This window comes from Antechinus flavipes, chromosome 5 (genome assembly GCF_016432865.1).
Source record: "Antechinus flavipes isolate AdamAnt ecotype Samford, QLD, Australia chromosome 5, AdamAnt_v2, whole genome shotgun sequence".
Taxonomy (NCBI): Eukaryota; Metazoa; Chordata; class Mammalia; order Dasyuromorphia; family Dasyuridae; genus Antechinus; species Antechinus flavipes.
Genome location: NC_067402.1, coordinates 100727355 through 100751251, shown reverse-complemented (window position 1 = coordinate 100751251; position 23897 = coordinate 100727355). Strand labels below are relative to the sequence as shown.

At 36.8% G+C, this 23897-nt stretch overlaps 1 gene segment (V, D, J or C); it reads left to right on the top strand.

The window, feature by feature from the left end:
- The first annotated feature begins 18579 nt into the window (after positions 1-18579).
- On the top strand, positions 18580-19191 carry LOC127538602 (T cell receptor beta variable 3-1-like). The segment is given in 2 exon segments: positions 18580-18692; positions 18770-19191. Coding segments are annotated over 2 exon segments (501 nt in total).
- The last annotated feature ends 4706 nt before the right edge of the window (positions 19192-23897 follow it).

Here is a 23897-nt window from a genome sequence, read left to right as displayed (position 1 = left end):
CAGTGGAAGGGACACTAGTATTGGCATTAATCATCTGGTCTCATTTCTATTATTCATTGAGCTTTGGGAAATGGGAATAAGAATCTACCTGGAAGGGATTTTCTTCCACATAAAGTTTGAATTAGGCTACAGGTGCAAGAATGCTAGGTGTCCTGCTTCCTAGACAAAAGTTATTTGCATAATTACTTATTCATTATTTGCGTAACTTCTTGATAATTTGTCATTTTATGAAATCCTATGATCACTGACCTCTGTGACCAGTGTGATAAGAGGCTCTTTTCTGTCAATCATAATTATATTTATCTGAATTTTGGATTTCCTTGTTGTGAAAATTGTGGTTATATTGATATTTTCTATCCATAACCATATATGTGGGATCATAGGACCAATGTTTTAGAGAGGGAAGGAATATTCAAAGACGTCTTGTCCATTTCCTCATTTTGCAGCTGAAAAAATTGAGGTCAAGAGATGTTAAATATCTTGTCCAAGACCAGATAGACAATAACTGGAGGAGCCAATATTTGAATCTAGATTCTATAATTATAGACTTAACATTGTTTTCATTGTCCTATCCTACCTCCAAAACATGTGCATGTACACGTAATATATATATATATAACATATTGTACATACATGTATATATATTTCAGAACACATATACATATGTGCATGTGTAACATATATAAAGCAGAATTATAGTAGCTCAAAAAATATGAAATGTGCAAATTTAGAGGCATCTTCATTCCCAATGTTCATGTGGACTATTTGTGCCCAACTGTGGTAAAGCCTTCCAAGCTCCTATTGGTCTGATAAGCCACAGTTGTGCACCCTGTACCTTGACCCCCAACATAGTGATGTCATTTTGATGTTCTTTAAGAATGCAGGCAAAGGGGCAGCTGGGTGGCGCAGTGGATAGAGCACCAGCCCTGAAGTCAGGAGGATCTGAGTTCAAATGTGACCTCAGACACTTAATACTTCTTAGCTGGGTGAACCTGGGCAAGTCATTTAATCCTAACTGCCTCAGCAAAAATTAAAAAAAAATAAAGGCAACAACCAACCAACTACACACACACACACACACACACACACACACACATCCATAATATATACACACATATATACATATATAAATTCATGTATACACAAACATAATTGCATATGTAACACACCTATATATTTCAAAGCTCTTAAAGAATGAAAGCCATAGAGTTCACTTTAGCAAATTTCTTATCTTTCTATCTTATACTTTCCATTCACAAAATCTGGGGAAATCACAATCAGATTCTTCCACAAATATTCTGATACAAGCTCTTCCCTCCCCCTCCTTCTGCTTCCCTATAGACATGCTGCAAGAAATATTCTGTTAAAAATTGAAGAAAAATTTTAGAATTCAAACAAAGCTCTTGGAAAATGGAGATACCTTCTAAGTGAATGGGAATATCCCAAAGTTTTAGTAGTGCCTCATTCAGTAATGATAAGGATGAAGAAGGACTTCATGAAGAAGGAACATAACCCTTCTTGTTCTTCAGGGGATTTCAGGAGTGTCACATGTTTCTTCCTGCCCTGGCTCCTCTTGATTTTCTGTATAGTTTCCAGCATTCCCCAGAATTGTGGTTCTTCTTGTAGTTCTGCATTCTAAAGGTATAGAACTTCCAGATTTCCCCCCAAAATCTTTTTCTATTATTGGGCATACTCTCTACCTTCTAAAGATGGATATTGCTCCAGAACTTCCCTCTCTGGCAAGAGATATAATTCTATGCTCTTTAGAGCTAAACTGAGCCAGATCCGGACTAGAGACTTTTATTTCAATCAAGCTATTTCACTACATCATCACTTCCCCTTAAATAGTAAAAATGCCTACTAAGTGGGAATACTGTCACCTTCAAAAAAACCCTAGTGACCCATGCCTCAGACTGCCCTTAGGAATGATTTTTCAGGGCAGAAGGACTAGGGAATGTTGAGAGAAATAAGCCCTTATTGTGGATGTGTTTTAACGCACATAAAGAAAGGCTTAAAACTCAAGAAGATTTCTGATGGTGAAAATATAGAGGGGCAGGACAACAATGGAAAGATATAACCAGATATGCTGGATTTCAGTTACAGTTGCCTCTTAGTAGAAGGAAGTTCACTGATGGTAAACTTTCCCATAGAAAGGTAGCTCCTTGGTCTTGAGATTCCTAATTTCATATGCTTTCTGATCACTCCTCCCAAATGCTGTGGGAGACAATGGGGTTTCCACTTCTGTAAGGTTCTATCTTGCCATGTTGGGTAGTGAACTCCAGACTAGAGCAATAAATTTATGTCATGTTGGGCAGTCTTACGTACAAGGATAACTAAAGCAATACCGAAGCATGTAACAACCAGGGGTTTTATAGAGACAGGTCGGGTCTCACTAAGGCACAGCTGATTGGTTTCCCATGTCTGATTGGCCAGCAAATTTCCTTGTTCTAAATGAAAAGGAATAGAAGTCATCAGCACGGATGGTTCCACTAATGGGGAGGGCAGGTAATTAAAAGTGGAGGTGAGGGACAGCTAGATGGCACAGGATAGAGCACCAGCCCTGGAGTCAGAAGGACCTGAATTCAAATCTGGTCTCAGACACTTAATACTTATTTGCTGTATGACCTTGGGCAAGTCACTTAACCCCAATTGTGCCTTGCCAAAAAAAATATGTGGAGGTGTGTTTATAGCATACAGAGAGAGACAGGAGAGAGACAGAGAGAGAATTCCTCTCCCCCCCACATTAGTTAAATCAAGTCAAATTGACAAGTATTTATTAAATATTCACTTTATGCCAGACATTGGTTAAGTTCCAGGGATGCAAAGAAAGACAATGCACAGTTCCTGCTCTCAAGGTGTTCACAATGTCAGGTTTAGAATAAGAATTATAGGTGTACCTTCTTCCCAAGGGAACTTCTTAGGAGATGATAAATTAATTACCTAATTATTTTCTAGCATTCCAAAGAATTTTTCTGAGGAAACTCAACAGTATTTTTCAAATCATCCTAACTGTTAGGGCCATAACTATAATGAAAAAAGTAGAAAGGGAATGTTGTTCTGTATTTCCTCCATGCAAATTACTGGAAGCTTGAGGAAATATTTATCTTATTATGTGAGGTTATAAATACTGTGGTACCACATTATATAGTGCATTTAGACACATGCATCTGTGTATGTTATATATATATATATATATATATATATATATATATATATATATATATATATATATATATAATTTATATATTATATAAACCTAAACATGTGTGTATATATATACTATGTATTTGTATATGTATGGTGCCACAATATATACCATACACAAATATGTTTATATGTAATATATAATATAATTATTTGTAAATCTATCCACATATAATGATGATTGTGTATGTCTGTGAGTGTATATATATATACACACATACACTGTTGAAACAGCTTTTCACCTCAAGAATGATTTTGCTAGCCAGACTGGCTAGGGAGCATTGAAAACATATGTGCATATATATTTACCACAGTTATATGCATTCCATAAATATTTACATACTCAATTCAATCAGTGATCTCTAATTGATATGACTTTTTTTCTCCAATGACACAAACCTCAAGCTGTTGTATGTTGATTGACTTGACTCAGGATGGTCCAGTGACTCAGGTTCTAGATTGGAATGAAAAGAAATACTTATAGACATCTAACATTTAACAAAAGTAACAAAAGTGAGGTTTACTTAAAACATGCTCAGAAAAGACAAGGGTATAGCACTGATTTAGGTGCTTGCTGCACTGGTACAATCTGTTAAGTAGACTATCACATCTGAGTCTCTAAGTCTATTATAGGCCTTTCTATAGGTGACTTGGAAGCTTATTGGAATGATTGAATCCCTAGTCCCCTGGACTAATGAAATCTTCAAAAGGATTTTACTATTTTTTTTGGTGGGGGAGGAGGGTGTAGGTGTGGGAAAGAGAATCAAGTTCCACAGTCTGTCTGAGATGTTTCTCCTGAAACCTTGTTCATATCTGCCCATCCTGGACATGTTCTCTCATAAGTTTGCCTTCAAAGCTTGGTATATTATGGTCCTAAATTATTTAAAAAGGATAATCACTCAGGAGGAAAGGGAAAACTGCATAATGGGCACAAGTGGGTCACACCATGTAACATATAGAAAAAGAACCAGAATAAAGTATATCATCAAACAAGTATGATTGAAAAAGACGTTGCATTGGTCATGGAGCAAGAGTAATGATAAGGATAACTGCTGGATAGCCCATGTGATCTGATGATATCCTTGGGATGAAGAGGAAGAAGAAGGCACTTTATTTGTGCTTGTATATGTCTGAGTATATAATTTAGGGCATGCACACACATGCATGACACAGGCACGTAACAATGCAAACATGTATGTGCACATACACACGCACACCTGAATACATGTATATACCTATACATGCATACATATATAGTCTAAAAGTCAGTGCAGTTTTAAACTGTAGTACATATAAATACATACTCATGTATATAAATGCAAATTTGCATGCATAAGTAGAGATTCTTTAATTCTCAAGGCAACACCAAATGGGAGTGACTTTAACTTCCACTTTGAGGCAGCTCTCAAAAATGTGTTTTTTATTTTGTTTGTAGATATCAAGTCAAAGTTGACTTCTTTTTACCTTCCACACTTTGCTCCAGCTCTGATGTCTGGGGTCAAGCAGTAGAAGCTTAATTCTTCTCCTCCATCATAATCTTAATGGTTTTAAGTTATCAATGCTTTTGTTTTTACACGTCCTGTTTTATAGATGAGAAAATGAGACAGGCAGAAGTTATGATTCAAATGTCTTATCTCCCTCGATCCTTACACCAATTGTGTTAGGTGGTGGTAATGCTGGCAGGAATATTAATATCATTACTTTTGAAAGTGAGGAACCTGAAGCATAGAAAGAGGTATTATATATGACTTGCCTGGTATCATAGAGGTAGAAAGAGAAAGATGAGGGTTCTAGGTATAGACTTTGTTCTTGTTCTCACTAAGTTGTTTTTCTTTTACAAAATCACCCAAGAAAAGAAAAATACTGGCACTCTGAATTGATCTGAAGATAAATCAAGCAGGTTCACATTCTAAACTTAGGTAGATTTTGGACAGGTGATGCTCCAGATCTGTTCAGGCTCTTACCTTCTCATCTAGCCTGTCTCTGTTAGATCTTACAGTTTTATCTCAAGGACTCTCCACACATTCTTCTCCCTTCCTTTCTTTGGTTAAGATTGGGCTGAATATACATGCCTGTCTTGTTAGGAGCTTCAATTGAGGAAATAACATTTGTTTATCTGTTAAAAGTGTTTTATGGGTATTTTAGCTCTGAAGACAATAACATTAGGTGGTTACTTTGGAGATTTACAACAAACCAGAATCTTGGCTCCCTTATTCAGGATTTTATTTTTTCCCTGAAGCTTGTAGAAATACTTCTTTTGTAATATCCAATTAAGAATTTTCCACCTAGTTAGATTTCTTGCCCAAGTCCTAGAGATAAAGGAGTTATTTAAATTCAATAACAAAAAAATTCAACACTTCGATGCATATGCTACATAAACTGAGGGATAGAGATGTAATCTTTGTCAGTCCCTAAATCTCAAACACAGAGGAGCAAGATATAATATAAGCCTTTTTCAATAATATGTGCGGAACAGGCTTCTATCCAGAAGTATCTTCTGGGGACAACAAAATTGGTCTCTGTTTCTTAAGGCCCCTAACCCTCTTAAAGCTTTGATACAAAGATATTAACCATAGGACAAATTTATTAAAGATATTAAAAAGTAGAGGAGGGAATCATCTTGACTCCCTTCAGTAAAGCAATAGCACTCCCTCCTTGTTTCTACCTTCTTGATTTCCTTCTAGTCTCAGATACAATTCTACCTTTGGCAAGAAGCCTTTCCCTGTCTCCCCTAATACTAATTCCCTTTCTCTGAGATTACTTCCAATTTATCAATTTATATATATAGTGTACATGTATAAAATATGCATATGTATATGTATTTGTGTATATGTAATATACATGCATGTATATCCATCTACATCTTGCTTGTAAATCATTACTTGAATGTCATCTCCCTCATTAGAAAGTAAGTTTCTCGATGGCAGAGGCTATTTTTTGTATTTCTTTATACTCTTAGAATGTAGCCCACTTCCTGGCACATAGTATATGCTTAATATATATTTGCTGTCTTGTTGGCTTATAGTGGTTTCCCTCCTTCCCTCCCTCAACTAAATCTCAGTCCCTGCAAAAATCCTAGTCAATACTTAATGATGTCCTAATAACAACAGGAGTAGAATTAAGGTCTACTGAATGGATAGCACTTTTCCCCCACATTTGCCTGCTTCCCTTTGGAGTCTTCAATCCTCTGTCCCAGCATCTGCTCGCCTGCCATCACACCTGCATACTCTCTTTCCATGTCACAATTTCTCAGAATGTTGCTTGGCCAGAACTTTTCTCAGCTTTTTCCAAGTAGTTATCCCAGCAGTCTCCATATTCTTCATGGCCATTTTAACCAAAAATTGCCATAATCTTCCTCCTATTACTGAGAAGCCCCCAGCTTTCTTTTCTCTCTTCCCTCCTCCTATGATGTTCTCCTGATTCATTTTTCTCCATTGTAAATTGGGGGGAAATAATAGTGCCTTCCTTGTGGGATTGTTGTGAGAATCAAATAAGATAATATTTGTAAAGTGCTTGGCACATAATAGGTGCTATATAAATGCTTATTTTCCTCCCCTTCCACTTCATTTCTAATGCCAGGGAGAGGAAGGAGCTGCACAAATTCAGTATTAGTCCTCTCAGCTCACGCTGGCTACAGAAAGAGTTAAGAAAAGTTGCTGCCTTCAAGGAGCTAGAATATAACAAACAAGACCCTTGAGGGAGGATAGGGACTATATTTACTTTGTCTCCGTATCTCTAATTCCTAGCAGAGTGCCTTGCATTTAGCAAATTCTTAATAAATGTTTTTTGATATGAATAAAACAAACACAACAAGTAATCAAATCAATTAATTATTTATTATTCATTTAAATTAATTATTAATCATTAATTTTACTGTAAATAAATAAATAATTTCGATTCTGATTGGGGAAAACAGATTAATTTGCTCCATACTTGTTTAATTTTCTTCCTCCAGGAGAGCTAGGATTCTATAAAGTATAAATAGTGCTATCAGTAAAGAAGAGAAGGACCACATTAAGTCAAGGGGTTTAGGGAAAGTTTCATGGAATAGATGCTATAAATGTAGTGGGGTATAGAATTTGGTGCTTTATGGGACATTAGGAATAATCTGATTCAACCCCTTATTTCATTGAGATCCCCATAGTAGTTACATGCATTCACCCTCTCCCTTCGAGGTAAAAAAGAAAGTAGTGAAACCTGGAATTGAGTGAAGGTTCTTGATTCCAAATTCAGTAATGGATGAAGTAAACCACTGATGTAGGTCTCATTTTTCTCACTTGCAAAATGAGAAGTTTGGATTAGATGTCCTTTGAAGTCCTTTCCAGATCTGTATACATGATCTTGCAATGAGATCTGAGGGAAGAGCATTAGGAAGGAAGTGATGAGATGGTGTGAGGAAAGGATTGAGTAAAATGTCAAACAGGTTCAGAACTTGAAATTGAAATAGAAAAGAAATTGAACTCTGTTCAATTTGACTTCAGTATACTGAATGAATAGGGAGTTGTGGGAGATAGTGAACAAGCATCCGTTAAATGCTTACTAAATGTTTAAACTCTTATGTTATTTTGTTCCAAAATGTTTGCAAGAGAAATGGGACTGATTCTTTTGAGTCAGGATGTACGATGTTGATTTGGCTTGAGCCAATAAGAAAGTAAGTTTGTAAAGATGGGGACAGACATCTGAAGTACCATGCTTTAGTACAAAAGGCATTATTGAGTCAATAGAAGACTAATGGAGAGTGTTGAATAAAAAGTAGAGGTTTTAGCTAATCTAGTAAATGACTACTAAAATTCCAAACAATTTTCCCATAGGGTCCTAAACCTATTATCCTATGATTTTCCTTCATGATCAAACCTTTCTAGTATTCTTTGCTATTTCAACTAAATAATAACTCAAAAGGCATTTATTTAGGACCAGATTTATTCTGGTCACCATGCTAGGTGGGTGCAGCAGATAAAAACAAGAAAATTAAGTAGTTCTTGCCCTCAAGGAGCATATATTAAAATCTGGAAAAGGACAAAGAAAATTATTGAATTCAACCTTCTCATTTTACAGAAAGCCCTTTTGAGGATTCCATACCTAATAAATATCAGAGGCAGGTTACTAAGGTATTCTAAACTCTTAGGTTAGTATTTTATCTTCTATACCACAGACCTGAATGCAGATACTGGGATTACAAAGAGAATAAGCAAACCATCCATTCAAAATGTTTGGGACATTAACTATACCATTTATAAAGGACACACAAAGTTTTTTTTTTTTTTTTCAACAGAGTGGTACCCATGTCTTTTTGAAGGAAGAGAAGAAAGACTGTAGAAAAAATAAAAAAGTTTGATGATGATTAGAAGAAAGAGAAAGTCTAAAAAATAGAAGCGAGGGCCTGGATACAAAGGTTTTTTTTAAGTAAGAGGAGGAGGCAACTTCCAACTTTTAAGATTATGGGAGAATATTTATTGAACTAAAATCACTAAAAATCCAATGCATTTTTCAGACCTTGATTCCTGCCCTATCCCATGGAGAAACTATAGGCTCTAGGATTTGGTGCACTAATAGGTGGTGTCTTAGGTTTATATTCAGAGGAGCCTTTGACAATGCTTATAATCTATAGAAGAGAGCAGCTGATTCCATCCAGAGCTTGCTACTGATGAAAGTCCTTCTAGGAAACAAAAGCCAATTTTCAGGGATTTTTAGTAGTAAGTAGGTGAATTCTTGGCACAGATATAACCATTAACAATCTTTTCATCATCTTTATTATTGGCCCACATCCCTGGAAAACAGAAAGAAGGAATAAAAAAGAAGAGGACGCAGGTGGGATTACATCATAACTACATGAGTCCATGATGGAAGATGGTGTGGGAGGTCACATGGAAGTTTAAAGTTTCTGCCCCAGCACATGTGTAGGAGGAATTGTTGAAATACTAATTGGAGTCAGAGAATCTGGCTAGAAGGCTCAACTTTGCCCCTTGTATCCTGAGAAACTTTAAATGTCATTTCTCCTCTCTCAGTCACAGTTCTCTCTTCTATAACAGAATTAATTCTGAAGTCCTTTCCGGTACTAATATTGTGTAATCTGGGGCTAGGATATGTTTTCTTCTATCCCAGTGCTTTTCCTTCTACTACCCCACCCACCTGCAAACTTTTGTTGAAGTACTGTGCACAGTCTGTTCTTGGCATAGTGAGAAACATAAATTTGGTTCCTCTTCCTGGTCATTATGTAATAATAATTTGCATGTACATAAATACATACACATATGTATAATTTTTTTCATTCTTAAATTGATGGGCTGTTTGAAAGAGATCCTAACAACTGGTTAGAACTGTATAGACACAGATGGATCCTCTAGCCTTAAAGCAGATTTAGTCAGGCTAGTTTCCCCTTAGAGTCACAAAGCATTTTTGGGTCTCACTTTCCCCATGTGTAAAATATTTATACTGTCCTCTCACTGTACCCATAAAGTGATAAGTATGTATCTTATTATATATTAAATTATATAAATTGTATTATAGATCCCAGAGGTTCAATATCTCTATTATCTGTAGGTAAAAGTATTTTTTTTGTTTGTAGTTTTTACAAAACCATTTTTGTTTACAAAACCCCATAAAGGTTTATGATGTTTATAGGTATATATGCCATCCTTAATCTCTCTGGCAACATCCATTTATCAGGAAGCTGGGGAACAAAGGCTACACTGCTTTCGAATGTAAGCCCCTTGAGGGAAGAGACTATCTAATTTTTGTGATGTTGTTCCCAGTTATTTAGCACAATTTAGCATGTGTAATAGGACCTTAATAAATTCTGAATGAATAAATGAATGAATGAATGAATGAAGACTGGCATGAGATTTGAACTACAAGGTGCCAAAGTTTCTTTATTCATTAAGGGAATAGCTCAAAGCTTTGAGAATAAATTCTTCCCCTACTTCTCTGTTATTAGAAAAAAGAATGGTCATTTTCCTCTCCTGTTCCATCACTCTTTGTGATAGTTTTACAAAGAAAAATCTACACAAATTTGATATTACTACTTGTAACTCCTGGATTGAAATCCCCTGCTCTTAAAAAATGTTTCATAAATATATGTTACATAAATATCTGAAGGCATGAGAATACCAACTCCCTCTTCCAGTTCAGAATTATGATTTACTAAATAAGTCCTAAGGAGGTGCCTGGAATACACAAATAGATAATCTGTCCCAGATCATGTAACTGGTAAATATCAAAGGTAGAATTTGAATCCAAATTGCTCTGACTACAAGTACTGCTAGATGTCTAATATATTAGTCATGTTTAAACAGAATTTTAGAGTTTGCAAGTGCTTTCTGTACACTATCTCATTTGATCCTTAAAATAACCCTGTGAGATGAGTGCTGTTAGTTATGGGTCAGACCCTCAGCAAATTTTAGTGACCAGCCCAGAGGCGTGCACTGTTGGGAGGTAAGATCCAAATTGAGGTATCTTTTCATTCTCCAACACTTTTTGGGATGATGGTGGATAGAATGCTGGAGTCCAGATATGGACTCAAATCCCATATTTGATTTTCATTAGCTATGTGATCATGGACAACATCCACGAAGCATTCTGAGACACTGTGTCCTCATCTATAAAATTGTGATGTTGATACCCCTAATACCTACTTCATTCTAGGTCCTGTGTGCTTCTCATGAGACCAATGGTTTCTATATTATAGTCCATGACTAATCTGCCAAAGTGTGAAGACCCCTTTGCTTCATGTCTCTAGCACTGATGAGCATTGTTGAAGATAACTGATAAGCTTCATACTGGTCAGTGAGTTAGGGGAAGGTTTATCCCAAACATGTGAATACTTACTTCCCCCAATGGGATGGGAGGATGAGAATAGTTTGTTTCAATGATCCACGAAGGAAGCTGACACAGACATTATGGGGCACATAGAGTTTGGTCAGACATTAAAGACACCAAAGTTATTCATTGCATACCAAGCCATCATAGGTCATCTTGATTTTTATCCTGCCACAGGACTTGGATGATTCTGGGAAGAGACAGTGAAGCTGATAACGTTCTGCAATGTAGCTTCACTTAAATCCAATTTATGTTCAAGTCAAGACATCATCCTGTGAAATCACTTATCCTGGACCACCACAAGTACCACCACCATCAAATTGTGCCCAAATTAGTCATTCTTCCTTATTTACTTCAGGCAATTTACTTCCTATCACTCCATATTTATGCAGAGTATTCCCAAAGTCTTAATACAATCTTAAGCTATTGAAGCTTGATCAGCTGAAAGGAAAGCTTAAAGAACTGAAAAGTGCCCTAAGACTTTTGGGACATGCTGTATTTTGGGATCTTCCAAATCAGAGTTTTTGATTTTGCTCTATTTCTATGTTAGCACTTGATTCAAAGTTTGATAGTGAAAAGAATACTTAATTTAGATTGCTGATCTTGGAATTGTCTTTAATATGGGACTTTGGGCAAATCCCTTTACTCCTCTTTACTTCTTCATTGCTAAAGAAGATTGGACTTGATGGCCTCTATGATCATTTCCAAATTTAGACCTAAAATGCTCTGATCTCATAAGAACCTTGAGTTGACATCTGAATGAATGTTATCCAGAGGCATAGGAAGGAACAGAAAAGGGGACCTAAGGTCAGGAGTCTAAATAATGAGAAAATGCACCTGGTATGGGTATCTGAGATCTGGATATTTGGAAATGCCAGGAAGTGGTGATTTTCCTATTTACTCACCTGGGGAATGACACAGGGAAGGTTTCCAGAGGAATGCAAATGCAAGAAATACATCCTTGAGCACTGGAAGCACCTTCCATCCTCACTAAAGAGAACAATGAATTCTTTTGCCAACGAGTTCCTTCTTTCCCTGGAGCTCTCCAGGAAGTGACAATCTAAAGTTCTATAGTTCAGTGGTAAAACAATCTTTAAGACAGAGAGGGGATTGGTACCAGTGGGTGTCACTGTGGATATTTCTGGCTAACCCGGGCAGATCCTTTTTGCTCTCTCTTGTTTGGCAGGGTAGTTTGGGATATGATCTTTTTTTTTTTTTTTTTCTGATCACTGCCCTCTCATTCCTTTTTCTCTGTATATTTATTACAAAAATTAATTCAATTTTTGATATACAAGTTAAACAGTCTGCTCCCAAAATCTTGATGCAGTTTTAATCTTTCATACATTGCCAAAAACCTCTCTATAATCCATGTGGTCTCTTCTGCTGTTTCAGGGCATTAACATGAGGTGAAAAAGTTAGCACTATAACAACGGTTGCCCAGAGCTCCCAGTTATTGTTGCTTCTCTTTTATTCACTCTTGCCTTCTTTACAGTTAAGGCAAAAATTGGGAAGAAGGGACATTTAGTTAAAAAAAGTAAGGAGAAGTGTTAAAATGTTGGCTACTAGGCAGGCAGAGGGAAAATAAATTGAGAGATGAAAGACCTTTTATTAGATCTTCTCCAGTCTTCCCTCTAAGCTTTACAATGATAAATTTAGAGCTAAAAGAGTTAAAAGCTTCGGAAATAAGGAAACTGAGAAACAGAGAGATTAAATGATTTCTCTAAAGTCACATAGATAGTAAACCACCGAGCTAGTTCCATTATACCAGGTATGTTCTGTACCTTGTCCAGTTCTTCCTGGAACATGAATTCTGGTGATTCTTCCCTATTGGTCGCTAGGGGGTACTGTGGTTCTATGGAAATTAATCATCCTCAGGCATGATTACCTGGTGATAAGATATGGATAGAAAAAGGGAAAATGAAAAAGAAAATTAAAAAATGGGATTGCTTGCAGCATTCATCATTTTCTTCTTCCAGATTGACTAATTTTATTTTATTGGATAAAAAGGCCATTCTTTGCTTCATTTTTTTCTTACCTAGTCTTAAAAGCTGATTGAGCATTGTCCCAGTCAAAATGAAACCTACAAAATATCCAAGGTCTCCCATTGCATCGGGGGCCATCTCTAGTTGTCCTGATCCATATCTGGCCATTGGGCCCAGATGGCTCTGGAGGAAAGAGTGAGGCTGGTGATTTTGCACAGCCCTCCCTCACTTAAATCCAATTTACTTGCATGTCATGGCATCATCTCCCTGATGTCATGGTCATCTTAGAGAATGAAGGGCAAGCAACTTCCGTTCCCCTCTATCCCAAAGTCTTGCCCTATGTTGCATCTATATATTGAAGGAGAGGGCAAGGTTGTTATTATTGTTGTTTTTTCTCTTCCCAGATGAACAATATATGCATAGGCAAAAATAGTAATTATCAATGTGAAGCTACTGGGCGTCAAGGATGGAGAAGGGGAGAAAACCACAACTATAACTAGACTACCTGACCTGTGAATTCTCCTATAAGGTATAAAAGGCTGTAAAGAACATAGGAAAGAATGGATGAGGAAATGAGACTCGCCTAGTCAAAGAACAATTTCAATCTGGAGGAGTCAGTGAAAAGAGAGCTAAAACAGGTTTTTCGATCCATTAGGAAATTGAGCACTATATCAGTTTAACTTTCAGCCTAAAGGACCATAGCTCTAAGCTGGGGACGTCCATTCCTGTCCAACTCTTGTATGGCACAATGTTTTTATTCTTTGTAGTCATTGATTTCTTAAGAGCCAGAAAGTTGAACAAACAGGTGACAGATCTCTCTTCTGTATTCCTTTTTAAAAAGTTTTTATTTTCAAGACACAGGCATGGATAATCTTTCATCATTAACACTTGCAAAACTTTGTCTTCCATTTTCCCTCCCCTTCTCCCTATTCTCTCCCCTAGATGGCAACTAATTCAATATATGTTAAACATTGTAAAATATATGTTAAATTCAATATATGCACATGTATTTACTGTATTCCTTGATAATTATAACATCAAACTCCTTCCTAGACTCTAGGTCCCAGATTTCTTCCTCATCTCTCAGATCTTTGCCAGTGTAACTTATAACTTGATACATTTTCAAACTATCCCTTTATATGGGGGTAAATGTAGGTTATACAATAAATATATTCATTTGTGTTTCTATGTGTAGCATATGTTGAAAAACCTAGTCTTGGATGCTTCAGTCGTTTTTCAGTTATATCCAACTCTTTGTCATCCCATTAGGGATTTTCTTGTTAAAGATATAGGAATGATTTGCCATTTGCAGGCGTGTGGGGTAGTGGATAACATGATACTAACATATCATTTTTGTGGGTAATTTAATTGTGTGAAGGTATTTGTGTTTCAGTTACAAGGCAGGACATCAGTATAACAGAATTATTCATTTGCTTATCTGTGCCCATATTTTGTCCCCTACTAGAATGTATTGAAAGCAAGAGCTATTTGAGTTCTGCCTTCAGAATTTCTGCTATCTAATGCAGTGCTTTGTTCTTAGTGAACACTCAATACACATTCTCTGCAATGGTAACTTTTAAAAAATAAATTAACATATTTAACATATATTGGACTACCTGCCATCTAGAGGAAGGGGTAGGGGGAAGGAGGGGAAAAGTTGGAACAGAAGGTTGTGCAAGGGTCAATGCTGAAAAATGATCCATGCATATATCTTGTAAATAAAAGGCTATAATAAAAAAGTAAAAAAAAAATAAATTAATTAAAAATCAAAATATTTAAGGCCTTTGATTAAACTTATCCCTAGAATGGGGATGGGAGAGAGGAAAAGAAGGGAAGCAGTAATGAATTTTTCTATTTGTAAAATAACATTACAAAAACTAGGAAAAAGGAGTAGAAGGTTCTTAAGATAATAAGACCATGAATCTGGAAAGGACTTCAGACACCTTCTATAGCATGTTTTGAGAAAGACTTCATAGGCTTCATTAGACCATCAAAGAGGTTAGATCTCCTAGTCTAGATCAGAGTTTTTTAAACTTTTTCTACTTGTGACCTCTTTTTGTCTGAGAAATTTTTATATGACCTTGGGTTTAAAAGTTTATAAGTTTGGGTTTACAAGTTTGAGTTTATAAGTATACAAATATACAAGTATACAAATAAAACATGTACTGATAATAAATCATAATTTCATGACCCCCACATTCAGTTACATAACTCCACATGGTGTCACAACCCACAGTTTAAGAAACTGGAGTTTAGATGATGATTAAACATCATTCAGCCCACATACACAGGTAGGGCTGAGTCAGTCTATTGGGAGACTCAACTCTCCTACACAAGCTTTTGAATGAGGAAGTGGAATCGACATAAGTAAGTTATGCACAACCTGTATTATTGTAGATCCATAAATGAGAAATAATTCAGTTCTATAAAGTGTTGGTCATTAATACCAGGCTCTTTTACTCTGTCTCCTTTTGTTTGCTAGGAGCTGGTGAGTCTCAGATATAAAGGCAAATGCTCTCCTGTGCTTGCCAGCCCACCCCCTCCCAAGCTTTCTTTTATGATAGAAATGGCAACTTCCAGTTCGGATTCTGACTCATGTTTGCATTCTTTTCCCCTCACAAGCTTCTCCGATGCTGGAGTCCCCCACACTCCAACATATCTATCCCAGAGAAAGGGAAGAACGTAATGTTCAGATGTGACCCAATTAAAGGACACACCTATGTTTTTTGGTACCAATAGGTCCTGGGGGAAGAGTTCAAATTCTGAATGAACAATTGTTCAGGGACTCAATTTTCAGCTCTATGTTATAAAACTTTAATCTGCAAGCTAAAAATACAATCTATGGAGCTCATGGATTCAGCTGTATATCTCTGTGTCAGCAGTATATTCAATCAAGCAGAGACTCTCCTCCAAGCTAAAACCTTCTATAGTTCCACACAGGAAACATAAGAGGGTGGGAAAGGAAGGCTGAGGTTAATTAAGGCACTGGGTATAGTGATCAAACTCCAGCTATGCAGCACCTGGGCAGGATAAGAGTAGGTAGAGGCCCCACATTTCAGTATATTGTCAAACTTAATAGTGTCTTTTTGGTTTGGACCCATGATTTTTTTGGTATAGGGAACTTCCAGTAATGAAGCTTCCTTTATCGATGAAGATGGGCTATTTTTCTGCCATTTAGTGTCATAAAGAGATATATGAAGGCACGGGAAGTTGTTAGGTTACTTGGACAAGATCATCCAGTCAAAGGTTATCAGAACTGGGATTTGAATTCAGGTTTACTTGATTCCAAGCCGATTTCTGTCCATGACTCCATGTTTTTTAAAAAAGCATCTTTTTACATTGAGTTAAATATGAATTGCACAATAAATATACAGGGTTTTTGTGTGTGTATATCTGGATATATGTAAGAGCTCAGTCCTGTGTCCTTTTAAGTTGGCAGTCTTATCTCTTATTCATTGAAGGAGAGAGGCTGATCAGTTGACATCTAGAAAAAGACAATAGATAGAGGGTAGGGCTTAAAGTCAGGCAAACTCAGTTCAAATCTTCTCTCAGACACTTTCTGGCTATGTGACTAAGCAAGTCACTCACCCCTTCCTGATTTCTTTGGCCTCCTCTGTAAAGTGGGGATAAAGTTAATCTTACTTTATAGAATTGTTGTGAGGATTAGGAATTAATATGTGACTCAACATGTAAAAAATTGTAGATTAGGGATAGCTAGGGGGTGCAGTGGATAGAGCATGAGCCCTGAAGTCAGGAGGATTGAGTTAAAAATCTGACCTCAGACACTTAACACTCTCTACCTGTATGACCTTGGGCAAGTCACTTAGCTCCAACTGCCTCAGCAAAAACAAAAACAAAAACCAAAAAACCCCCCAATAATAATAGTAAATTGTAGATTATGAGCTGGGAGGAAAAATAAAGGCCTTATAACTCAACCTTGTTATTTTGTTTCCTAACAAAATATTTTTGTTATTTTATTTAGGAAACAAAAATAAAATTGAGGCTCAGGGAAAAGGGACTTACACAAGATCACACAAGCAAAATTTATATGGTAGTAGCCAGGCAGTAAAATCAAGTCCTTTCACTTCAAACATATTGTGATGACCGCATATTTTAAAATCAGCCAGAGTCAGGAATTCAGGTTAAGGGAAAATCCTCTATCTTTATTCTTTGCTGAGGCGAAGGGGGATGGTGATAGGAAGTGAGAGCAGCCGCCAACATGAACCCCACCAGCAGTCTCTCTGCCTCTCTCTCTCCACCCACCAAAATCTTCTCTAAACCATTTCCTATACAACACATCAAAACTTGCACAGAGAATGGGCGGGGCCATTCTTTCTCCAAGCATATGTTAATAGAGTATTGTCCAATTGCTATTTAGCCTCATGTGCTTGGGACCTCAGTGCGTCAACTCGAGCTTCAGCCCATTACAACATACCACTCTTTTCACTGGATCATACTGCCCCCAAAATTCCTACAGATCCACTATAATGGAGAAAAGCAAGACACTAAAAGGTGTCTAGGGTCATAGCAGATAATAAATAGTAAAACTAGAATAGTAGATTCAAAGCTGATTCCAAGTCAAATTTTTTCCCCATGATTTGCATTTTGAGTCACATTTTTCCTCCATGCTTTGTGCTCAGTTTCAGCCTCAGCATTAAAGCATGCAATGGAGAGACAAATAGAATTATAAATCCACAATACTGTACTCTAGTCAGATAGAAGCTAGAGTATTATATCTGGTTTAAGGAGGAAAATTGACAAGTTGGGACATATCTTATGAAGAAGAATAGCATGTTGGCAGAACCCCAAACTCTGCCATAGAAAAGATTAATATTTAGCCTGAAGAAGAGGCTTAGGGTGTAAGCAGGAGCTGTCTTCAATGATGTAAATAATTAGCATGCAGAGGAGAGATTAGATTTCGTTTGCTTGGCCCTAGAGAACAGAAGCAATAGGGGGAAGCTAGAGAGCTGCATATTTGACTCACTATAAGTGAAGGGAAAAGCCTTTATAATAATAGAGAGCATTTATATAGTTCTCTAAAGTTTGCAAAGCAAAGCATTTCAGAAATATCTCATTGGAATCTCACAATAATTTTGAGAGGTAGATGCTATGATTATTTCCTCATTTTCTAGATGAGGAAATTCAGATAGAAAATAGACGACTTAATTAGTCATACAATTGGTACATGTTCAACATGGAATTGGAATTCAGGTCTGTCTAGGAGTTCAGGTTTGCCACCGTCTATAATGGCAGTACAGAACATAGAACAGGTAGTTTTGGGAGAAAATGAGTTCCTCTTGAAGGATTTTAACCTGAGCTTAGAAGACCATACAATTCTGAGGATTGTGGTAGGAAATTCATTTCTCCATACTGAGCAGAGAGGAAGAAAAAATACATGTATGTGACCTGTATAAATACCAAGATCATCACCACTTTTCTGGCTTGGAATAAGTTCTCCTTACTTCTGGCCACGGGGGAAATTTCCATATGAAACACAAGTGCCTTTCCAATGACTAGAAATAACGACATCACATATTAGCTCCACCTAGGTGTGGGCACCTCTCTCACCAAGTTTTCTTATTCTCCTCTACCTCATAGATCAAAACCTAGTGATGGGGAGACATCCTCTTCCTACCCCAATCATGAGCATCAATTTCCACTTGTGTATGGCCATTTTCCTCCTGGGGATAGGTGAGTTGGGGACATATGAAAGCATTTGTCAGGCTAGACTCTGAAAATTTCCCACCTTCAATCTTCTTCCTTTCCAGGTTCTATGGATGGTGGGGTCACCCAGACCCCCAAACGCTTAGTCAAAGAGAAGGAACAGGAAGCTACCCTGAATTGTCAACAAAATTTGAATCATGATTATATGTACTGGTATCGACAAGATGACAAGGAAGGACTGCAGCTCATGTTTTATTTCAATAATAATGAGCTTTTTGGGAACTTCACTAACAACGATCATTTCAAACCTAATCGTGTGGACAAAACCCTCTTGAATCTTCAAATTGGATCTCTTGAGTCCAAAGACACAGCCATCTACTTTTGTGCTAGCAGTTATAGCACAGTGCTCCAAAATTCCACTATCTCTGTACACAAACCACCCCCAGACACAACACAGGAAGCAGCTGGAGGTGAGAGTGAGGACAGGACCATGGTCAGGGGAGAAGGGCCAACAGTCATTCTGTGAGCAGATCCCAGAGATGAGGGGTAGAGTGAGGAAAGAAGGTCATCCCAGATAGAACACGGTCATCCTCAGCTTTGCAGGAGCTCATGATTTCACATTCATCAGATCAGCCAGAAAGGTGCTATGGAAAGCAGTCTTACAAGACAGATCCACAAGGGATTGATTTATAAGGTCCAATATTAAGTTTGTTCACTAACAACAAGAATTACAATTACTGAGGTAGATGGGAGAAACAAGAGATCCACTGATTTCTGGATTTGTGTTTTGAATCTTGGGTCTGCAATGTTCTTGTGTGGCATTGGAAGTTTCAATTTCCACATTTGTATGAGGGAGATTGAATAGATGAATTTGAAAAGTTGATGAACTATAAAAGTTGAATTTGAAAGTAGGGAGTCATTGCTATTATTAGCCTTGAAGAAATAACTAAAACAAAAATCTTTTCTTTTGTTCTTATCTCCCTTCAAGTTTATATTTAATATCTCATCTACTTACTCAGCTTATAGAAACTAGTCACCTCAGTTTCCTCAAATGTGAATGGGCTGGAGAAGGAAATGACAAACCACTTCAGTATTTTTGCCAAGGTAATAAATATAAAGAAATGAGGTAATGAAAAGTGGGCCATAACTGAAATGACAGAACACCACTACTACCGTCACCATCATGTTCCCTGCATCGACTTCCTACTTCCTTAATATCTACTCAGTCATTGAATTACAGCAACCTGATTTCCAACCAGGGTGAGCTACATAGGAAATAATGATTTATTATATTGTTTGGTAAAAATTATTACATTATATAAATCTAACTACATATGATTAAGGGTTGCTCGTATCCAGGATATTGCTTGACTCCCCCAGTAATTCTCTAAGAGTGCTGAAGATAGCTCCAAGATATTTTGGGTCCTGATTCTGGATTCAATATAATTCTTTTTTGCTACATTTAGGACTTGTGATGATTTACTCAATCTTGTGTTTTAGTCAAATTATCTTTTTGGAAAAATTGCTCTGTTGTGTAAAGGTGATACCCTTAGTTTGGGTACCCTTGTCTAAATCATATATGAGGTTTCTTCTTGATCACTATTTCTTTACTCTTTTCTTCCCCCTTACAAGTTCAATTGATGTCAAAGTTAATCAGGAATTGAGTCACTTATTCTCAGGAACAGGCAGTGACACTGGGATGTGACTATATCTTTGCACATTTTAGTGTATTTCTGCTGCATAAAAGGCAGTGCAAAACATGTTAAAGAAGAAGAGAAAGAAGAAAAGGAGGAGGAAAAAAAAGAAGAGTAGTTAACTGTATATTTTGTCAAAATATTCTCTGAGATTAGAGGAGTAAGTGTGATGTTGGTATATTTTACCTGTTCTAGTCAGAATTTTCAAAGAATTAGCCTTTGAATCTGGAAGGTCATTTAGAATTGGAAGTTTTCTTAGAAGTTACCTAATCTAATTTCTTCATTTTATACATGGGGAACTCAAGTCTTGGAGAGTCTGATTGACTTGTCCAACATCACATAGGGAGTGAATGGCAGAGCTAGGGTTTGAACCTTTCAGTTCTAAATGAAATGCTCTTTCCACTGTACCACACTGCCTTTCCTAAGTCCTGAGTGGAAAGATGGTTTCATCCTGTTCTGAAATTCCATTAAATACTAGATTTTTCTTCTACATCTTAATTTATTCCTTAAAAGAAGGTAAGTCTTTGTTTTTTTATTATAGTAAATTTATTTTTAATACACAATGTTTTATGAATCATGTTGGGAGAGGAAAATCAGAACAAAAGGGAAAAACCATGGGAGAGATAAAAAAACAGAAAAAAGAAGTGAACATAGCATGTTGATTTATATTTAGTCTCCTTAGATGTTTTTCTGGATGCAGATAGTATTTTCTGTCCAAAGTCTATTGGGATTGCTTTGGATCACTGAACTGCTGAGAAGAATCAACTAGGAAACTTGTTTTCTGGTTCTGCTTGTTTTGCTCAGCATCAGTTCATGTAAATCTTTCCAGGCCTTTCTATAATCAGCTTGATCATCATTTTTATAGACAACAATATTCCACTACCTTCATGTGCCATAGCTTGTTCAGTCATTCCCCAATTGATGGGCATCCACTCATTTTCCAGTTCTTTGCCTCCACAAAAAGATGCTACAAACATTTTTTGCACATGTGGGTCCTTTTCCCTCCTTTATGATTTTCTTGGGATATAGACCCAATAATGGCACTGCTGGACCAAAGGGTATGCACAGTATGATTGCCCTTTGGGCATAGTTTCAGATTGCTCTCCAGAATGGGTGGATCATTTCATTAATCTACTAAGAATGAGTTAGTGTACCAGTTTTCCTCACATTCCCTCCAACATTTATCATTATCTTTTTCTGTCATCTTAGCCAATCTGAGAGGTGTGAGGTGGTACCTCAGAGTTGTTGTAATTTGTATTTCTTTAATCAATAGTGACTTAGAGCATTTTTTCACATGACTATAGATGGCTTTAATTTCTTCATCTGAAAATTGTCTGTTCTTATCCTTTGGCCATTTATTAATTGGGGAATGACTTGTATTCTTATAAATTTAACACAGTTCTTTAAACATTTTAGAAATGAATTCCAAAATTCAATTCTAAACTCTCCTTTCTTTCTTTCTTTCTTTCTTTTTTTTTGCAAGGCAGTTGGAGTTAAGTACTTGCACAGCCTCAATAGCTAGTGTCGTGTATCTGAGGCTGGATTTGTTCTCAGGTTCTCCTGATTGCAGGGCTAGTGTTTTATCCATTGTGCCACGTAGCTGCCTTTAGACTTTCTCCTTTCATAAAAAAATACACAATATTAGTCCTTTCTTTTCCTCCTCCCCAAGATCTATCTCCCAACATTCTTCTTCTTTTCCCACAAATCCAACAGATGCTAAGGCATCCAAACTCCAAGGGAACTGGTTTCAAAAACAGGACAGTCAGTGGCACTAGAATGTGACCCAATTTCTGGACACTAATTACATGCTGGTACCATCAAACACATGGACTAAATCTTTTCTTCTACAATAAAGAATTTAGAGAAAAGGAACAGATCTCTGATAGATTCAATGCTAAACAGCAAGACAACTTACATTTCAACCTCTCCATCAGAAAGTGCTGTGGAGCAAGGGAACTCAACCCTATATTTCTGTACTAGCAGCCTTGACATAGTGCTGCAGAATCATCTTCTCTTTGGGCACAAACTTGTCTGATCGCAGCCTAATAAGAAATGTTAGAGACTGGAAGCAGATATGGTTCCCTTACAGTGTGCCCACCTGTAGTCCTGATATAAGTTCCATCCAGGAAGGCTGTTTTGGATAACCTAGAACCCCCAAGCAGTACTTAGGCCAACTAGATGCTGCAGTGTCATACCAACAGATGATCGGGGTAACATAGGTGGTTCAGAAGAACAAGCACATTGTCATGAGGGCTTGCCAAGCCCTTTTTCAGGGCTACTCATCTACTCTTCATCTGTTTCTTCCTACTTGTGGCTCCAAGTTGCAGCACGAGCAGAAGGCACACTTTGATAAACCAACTTGGTACATGCACTAAACCAGAACGAGGGTAACTGACATCCCTCAAACTCATTGGTGAGTTAGGGAGATGTCTACCCCAAGCACTTGAAGATTTTGCCCAGCAGAATGGGCAGAAAAAACAATTAATTCCATCTACCATAAAAGTGGTTGAAGTAGGCACTACGAAGGCACTGAAGACTGCAAGGTTATCCACTGCATTCTGGGCCATCACCAATATCTTAACTTTTGTCCTTACGCTGAACTTCAATAATTCTGGAAGAGAGAGTGAGGCTGATGACTCTGTGCAATTCTGTCTCACTTAAATCCAATTCAAACATGAGTCGATATTATCTGTGATGCCATTGGTCTTCTTTGAAAAAGAAGGAAAAATAGCAACAACCACCAAAATAATCCGATAACAAGGAGACTATGGGATGCTCTATAGTAAGAAGCAAACTTATTCATATCACCATCCTGATCTTCTGGTCTCATCAATAAATATATAGTTTTTCTAATCTCCTAAACCCAAAAGGACACGTGTGATATCTATATGGCATGCTGATCTTAAGTGAATTCCATTTGGCCAATTAATAAAATTAAACATTTATAGCTGGAAGGGACCTAAGAGAACATTCAATTCAATACACTCATTTTACAGATGAGGAAACTGAGGGACAGAGTAGTTAAAAGTCTTGCATAAGGTAGCACAACCAGCAAGTGTATTGCATTATTTAAATGTGGATGTTACTGACTCCCAGTTCATCATTCTCTTTATTAAACTTCTCTTGAACTGGGAGTTTCTTTCTCCCTAAATGTAAACATAATATTCATTTTATTTATATAATAAAATTTTATTCATTTTATTTATATAATTCCTTTTATTTATATTTATTTATTATTTGTTTTTATTTTATTCATTTTATTTATATAATTCATTTTACTTATATAATAAAAGTTTAGTAAAGGAAGTTCACAATTAGGTAAGCATCTCTCAATTCCTGCATATTCGTAGCAAAAATTATTATGGCAATCAAGGGGTCAGATTAAGTAAATGCTGGGGTTTGGGGAACGTGGGTAGGATTTAGGAATAATTTGTTCAGGTCTAAGGAAGTAGAGCCTCGTGATAAACCTAGTTCCTTAAGAGAAGCCATGGAAATTTTATTGTTTTCTTTTTTGTTGTTGTTCTCTTGTTTAGAGTAG